A 5,798-nucleotide genomic window follows, 5' to 3' on the forward strand; every position below is an offset into this window, starting at 1 on the left:
CCCAGGGGCTCCGGGGCTCGGTGGGGGCGAACGGGCTGCGGCTGCGGCCAGGCCGGGCCCTGCTCCGCCGCCTCCTTCCGCCATCTTGGCGGCTGCCCTCAGCGGCGCGGCGGAAGTGACGTTGTTAAACGGCGTCACGCCCCGGTGACGAGCGGCGGCAGGGGCCCGGCGGGGAGGGGAGCGCGGAGCGAGCGGCGCCATGGGGGGGGGCGACCTGGTGAGGGGGGCGACGGGCGGGGGGGGGGCTCGGTTACCGGCACCGGGCCTCGGGGTGTGGGCACGGGGCCTCCGACTACCGGCACCGGGCCTCGAGGGATCGGGACAAGGCCTCGGGGGGGGGGGGGGGGTGGCAAAGGGCCCCAGGCCTCGGCCGGTCGCGCTCTGGGGGGTCCCGAGGCCGTTCCCCGGCCCCTCACTGGGGCGCTGAGTAAAGGCCCCTCTGTGGTTGTTGCCCCCGCAGAACCTGAAGAAGAGCTGGCACCCGCAGACCCTGCGCAATGTGGAGAAGGTGTGGAAGGCCGAGCAGAAGCATGAGGCCGAGCGCAAGAAGATCGAGGAGCTGCAGCGGGAGCTGCAGGAGGAGCGGGCCCGCGAGGAGATGCAGCGCTACGCCGAGGACATGGGCACCGTCAGGTGAGGAGCGGCCGCTGGAGAGGTGCTCCGTGCCCTGCTGGTGCCCCTGGGGGATGTATTTTCAGCACTGCGTTTAACCTGTGTGATACAGAAAGTTTTCTGTTCACCTTCGTAACCAGCGTTTTAAGTTTTACCTTTAGAGCTCCGTAATAGGGAATAAGACGGTCTTGTTTGCAACAGGAAAAGAGAAGAGAAGTTGGAGTGGATGTACCAGGGTCCTGGGGGCATGGTCAACAGAGAGGAATACCTGATGGGTCGCCCCGTGGACAAGTACGTCTTTGAGAAGACAGAAGACAAGGATGCGGGCTGTTCCAACGAGACGGGGCTTCTCCCAGGCTCCATTTTTGCCAAGTCTGGTGCCAATTCCGTTCTAGACATGGCGAACAAAATCCGTGAGGATCCGCTCTTCATGATAAGGTACCAAATGTGGAGGGGAAAGCAGTAGTAGATCAGAGCATTTGTGATAGTAATCTGATAAGAACTGCCTTAGTTCTTTACATAAAGATTGCTGGTATGTCCATTCCTCAAAGCTTTGTCTGCTTGTTTATGAGCTGTAGGTTGTAGGTGGCAGTCCTGGCTGCAGAGAGTTCATCAGCTACCTACGTGACTGGCAGGGTTTTGGTTGTGTTTTCTAGACAGTTACGTGTCAAATAATGCGAGTTAGTTTGCTGCTTTTAAATAGTTTTGCTAACTTGAATTCAGATCTAAGATTCTGTGGTTTGCAAGAGCTGATAATTATCTTGCAGATGTCCAGTTGCAAGTTGATAACTGCGTGTAAATGTAAAGATTGTTATTCCTCCTTGATCCATCTCTGCAAACTTAGGTCACCCTCTTATGTGTGTGTAAATCTATCTGGTCTGCTCTGAGAGTTCTGCTGTTTAACGGTGGTGTAGCCCAGTGGATGTTTTTGTTTACCCTACTAGTTGCGCTCTCGCGGAGAAGAAAAGGACAGACTTCATTTTAGTTGGACCTGTTTTGCTGCATGTACTGAACTTGCCTGTTTTTTTTCTGCTTTAGATGTCTTTAGAGGTTGTGCTTGGGGGTCTTTCATGAAAATACACTTTGAGTTGCTTGCAAATACTAGCTTGGTTTTCTTTTACTCTGCTTTAGAAAGAGAGAGGAGGAGAAGAAGAGAGAAGTTTTGAATAATCCTGTGAAAATGAAGAAAATCAAAGAACTGGTAGGTGTATTTCCGTACTCCTTCGCAGACTGAAAGCACTGAACCAAGGACAGGTTCATAGGTCAAATTAATATTTAGGAGAAGGAGCTGAGTTCCATTTCCTGACTTTCATAGGAAAACGGAGTAAATTCAGCTTTGTCTAATCCCCGTATAATAGGACAAGGTTCCCTATCAGTCTGTCAGCAACAACTAAGTTCTCATCCTTTTGGATTCAGTGGTATTTTTCTCTTCCTGCTGTCCTTTTTTAGCTGGTGATTAATTGTTGACGTTGCTAAAAGCTTTAACTTTTGTCCCAAGAGCCTCTTCACAGTGAACTCTGTTACTTTACCCTTGCCTTATGATGCTGACTGCACAAGTGTAGGGACAGTAATTATTGCTAATGAGATAGCGTTTTGCTTTATAGCTGCAAAACAGTTTGGATAAAAAAGAGAAAAAGAAGAAGAAAGAGAAGAAGAAGAAGCACAAGAAACATCGACATCGCAGTTCTAGCAGTGAAAGTGCCAGCAGTGATGAGGAGCGAAGCAAAGCTAGGTATGTTTCAAGGTTTTGTGATAAAAATATTGTGTCCTGTTTCAGTTGGCTGTTTCTCTTGTCTTTCTAATCCTCTGCAAGCCTTATCTTTCTGATTAATGCTCTTAATTTGCCTCACCATTTCTCTATTGTTACTTCATTGTTTTTGTATCATTAAATTATTTTTATGACATCTTAATTTAAAAAATGTTACGTTATTGAGTTCATCTGCTTCAAAACTACTATTCTGTTTTCTCTTGAGGTCTCAGAAGAAGATGAACAGCTCCTCCTGGAAACCTGCTCCTACCAAAGTCCCAGGATACGGCTTACAGGTAAGCACCTGTGTTTCACACAGCTTTCAGCGGCAAATTCCCAGGTTAGGGAAGAGCAAGAGTTTAGGCAGCTTGTTGCAAGAGGCTGCTCCCCCAAGTACAGGAGGATTATGATTTAAGAAAGTTGAATTTGGAGCCATCCAAACCTTGACACCAAAGCTGTTCAGGTGCCGGTAGGACTTCTATTCTCTCTGAACTCATTAGGATTTATGTAGTTTCTCTTACCAGAGTCACACGTCTGTTTAAATACCGCGCTTAATTGTCATGGCAATGTCTGTATGATGCACCTCAGTTAAACTGTCTTCTTAGGTACAGGCTTTAACAAGAACCTAGGAAGTGAGATAAGTAAACACAAACAAATGTTCACTGGTTCCTGCCCTCAGTCTAAGCTGAGATCTCCTCTGTAGCCTCGCCGCGCTGATGCTCTCACAGGACATCTCTCCTGAAGGTCACTTCTGCATTCCAGGTTAGAGACTCTGACCTGAGCCACAAGTCCCGGAGTTCCCCAGCTGCCGGCCAGGAGAGGGCCCCCCACAAGCACCGGGATCGCTCCAGGTCCCGGAGCCAGTCCCGCTCGCCGCAGAGACGTGGGAGCAAGAAGAGCACAGAGCAGTCTGGGTGCAGGGGGTCCCGATCTCCGTCTAGACACAGCAAACAGTGAGTGCGGCTGACACGGGTAACGTAAACCAAGGGCTGCTGGTGGGGGCGGTTGTCAGGAGGCAAAATCCCCGTTACTCGGTCTCCTGCTGCCACAGTGTTCAGTTCTGGGCGTGAAGGCAGGAGCTGCACAGTTGTACTGAGTGCAGAAACACGAGTCAGCAGCTGGAGGGGGCCTGTCTGCAACGTGCTGTTCACTTGCAGCAGCCTCCTTCTGGGTACACACAGGAGGTATCGCTTGTGACGGGGCTGCTAATTTCCTTAGGAAGGTACTTGTAATTGCTGAATTACCCCTACTAAACGCTGATAAAATCACACACCAAGCACTCGTTGCTTGCTAATGAAATAATTAAAACAGATTAAAGATATATGACTCAGTGGACTATTAGTTTCCATTAAAACTAGTTTACAAAGCAGACGGGTAACGGTCCGGTACTTCCAGGAGAGGTTTTAGTTCCAGAATGTGTACAAAAAATCCAGGTAACGTTTAGAGGTGTGACAATGTATGTTTTGTTCATCTGTCCTAAAAAGAGGTATTTTTGTGTTACAAACAGCAATCGAGAGGAGAAAGGAAGAGCTAGAAGCCCTTCCCCTAAAAAGAGCTACCGACGACAGCATGTTCCAGGGTACACAAGGTAAGCAAAATGTTGTCCCTGTGCTTTTGGGGGGAAGTTGCCCCAAAGACCGTGAAACAGCTGGGTGTAATCTGTGCATCAGATTTTACTCTAAAATAGATTGTATCAGATGTCGAGAAAGTCAGACAGAGCGATGGAGTGCTCAGCTCCGTGCTCGTGAGCTTGGTTGTTAGTTAACTCCCTGGACAGCTTCCCAAGCTGATTCCTGTGGCTGCTGGTTGGCCATGTGTCCCGCATCACTTTGCAAGGCAGCAGTGTGAAGAAAGGCTTTGTCCTACGGTCTGTTAATTAGAAGCATTCTGTTTTACGGTCATCAGGAAAATGTGACCTACCAGTCAGTTAAAATTGAGAAGGCTGAAAAGAGAAGAAGACCAGCCTTTCCTAGGGGCATGGTAGAGCAGAACATTTAGACTTGAACTTGCAAGCTTTGCTGATTGGGTACCAAAGGAAAAGCCACATTAAACACCTCTGATTTTGAGGGTCATAACTCATAAAGAATGGAAAGGAAGAGAGGGCTGTGGCCTAGTGTACCTTTTATTTATAGTGGTGTTTTCTACGCATATAGAAAGATCTCTCCAGAGGAACTGGAGCGTAAACGCCAGGAAATGATGGAAAATGCCAAGTGGCGGGAAGAAGAAAGAGCAAACAACCTCAGGAAACATCGAAAGGAGGAGGAGCTGGAACGAGAGCTGGAGAAGCTGGACTCCCGGGATGGAAAGTTCTTGCAGTGAGTGTCCGCTGTCTATTTTAGACTCATTTATGTGGATGGCTTGGGGATAATGAAGCCTGCTAGAAATGGTGTTATGTTTGCAAAAAGAGTCTAATTTTTCGATTCATTATTTTTTCTGCAGTCGCTTAAAACTAGAGAGTGCGTCTACTTCCACTCTAGAAGACCGAGTAAAACGCAACATCCACTCCCTTCAGAGAACTCCTGCGGCCTTGGAAAAAAACTTTATGCAGAGATGAAACTTGTTCTTCCTCTGCTCCTGTGCAGGAGCTAAGCGGACACGTCTCCCCCAAGGTGAGAGACCTCCAGCACAGGTTCACTGCTCTCTCCAGGAACAGCTCCCGTCTCCCAGAGAGGTGCTGGATTTCTGTGCTGCGGCCCGCGGGGCGCTCTGGACTTCTGGCACTGCGCCCCCCTTCGTGATGACCACGACCTCGCCACCAAGCCGTAGCTGGAGGAGCTGCGCGCCCTCATGTTCCGTAGCCTAGTGCCAGACCTCTTCCTGTTCTCTCCACCTTGCGTGGTACCGTTTTGTATATCGTTAGTGCCAGACTCTGCGGGGCGGTAGCTGCTTGATGCCAGGCAGGGTGCGCGGGCTTCTCCGGCCGAGCAAAGCCCTGCTTCTGTCAGACCACAGCCAGCCCCGTGCCTCCGTGAGCTCCCTGCCCTGCAGCGCTGAGGGCAGCACGCTGCTCCCCTTGCTCCCGGCACGGGTTAGGAGGCTGCTGAGGGACCCGTGCGTGAAACAGCCCCGGCTGGGGGGGGGCGAATCGCTCCCGGTGGGGAGCTCCGGAGGGGACGGCGAGGAGCGGGGCTGGCGCAGCACAGGGCGCTCGGGGTGTCTGCGGGTGAGGTGTCGGTGCGCGGCGGCGAAGGGCTGTGTGTGAAATAGAACCGTTCCTGCCGAGCCTTTCCTACCGAGCCGTTCCTGCCGCCAGTGCCCCTTCTCGCCCCGTCGGGGGGGGCCGGGGCCGTACGGGGGCGCCTTTTCGCAGCGGCCCGTGACGTCGCCAGCGGGCCATTCATAATTCCGGGCGCCTCGCCGCTCATTGGTCCATCCCCGCGGGGGGGCGTGGCCCGGGCGGGGACTTCAAGCCAGCTGGGCGAGACCACTTCGGGGCGGG

At 51.5% G+C, this 5,798-nt stretch overlaps 1 protein-coding gene across 1 annotated transcript; it reads left to right on the top strand.

The window, feature by feature from the left end:
* The first annotated feature begins 76 nt into the window (after positions 1 to 76).
* On the top strand, positions 77 to 5,307 carry CWC25 (CWC25 spliceosome associated protein homolog). The gene is made up of 10 exons (XM_035347891.1): positions 77 to 217; positions 461 to 633; positions 814 to 1,050; positions 1,744 to 1,813; positions 2,217 to 2,344; positions 2,586 to 2,655; positions 3,122 to 3,312; positions 3,867 to 3,947; positions 4,513 to 4,674; positions 4,799 to 5,307. The coding sequence occupies exons 1-10, from the start codon at positions 200 to 202 to the stop codon at positions 4,911 to 4,913; spliced, it is 1,245 nt and encodes a 414-aa protein (XP_035203782.1). The 5' UTR covers positions 77 to 199; the 3' UTR covers positions 4,914 to 5,307.
* The last annotated feature ends 491 nt before the right edge of the window (positions 5,308 to 5,798 follow it).

Source organism: Oxyura jamaicensis, chromosome 27 (assembly GCF_011077185.1).
Source record: "Oxyura jamaicensis isolate SHBP4307 breed ruddy duck chromosome 27, BPBGC_Ojam_1.0, whole genome shotgun sequence".
In the NCBI taxonomy this organism is placed as follows: Eukaryota; Metazoa; Chordata; class Aves; order Anseriformes; family Anatidae; genus Oxyura; species Oxyura jamaicensis.

What these genes read in the sequence shown, in the direction of transcription:
- CWC25 (XM_035347891.1), top strand. An exon ending in TGAAGAAAATCAAAGAACTG is followed by an intron (nt 1,814 to 2,216) that starts GTAGGTGTATTT and finishes TTTGCTTTATAG; the next exon opens with CTGCAAAACAGTTTGGATAA. An exon ending in CATGTTCCAGGGTACACAAG is followed by an intron (nt 3,948 to 4,512) that starts GTAAGCAAAATG and finishes CTACGCATATAG; the next exon opens with AAAGATCTCTCCAGAGGAAC.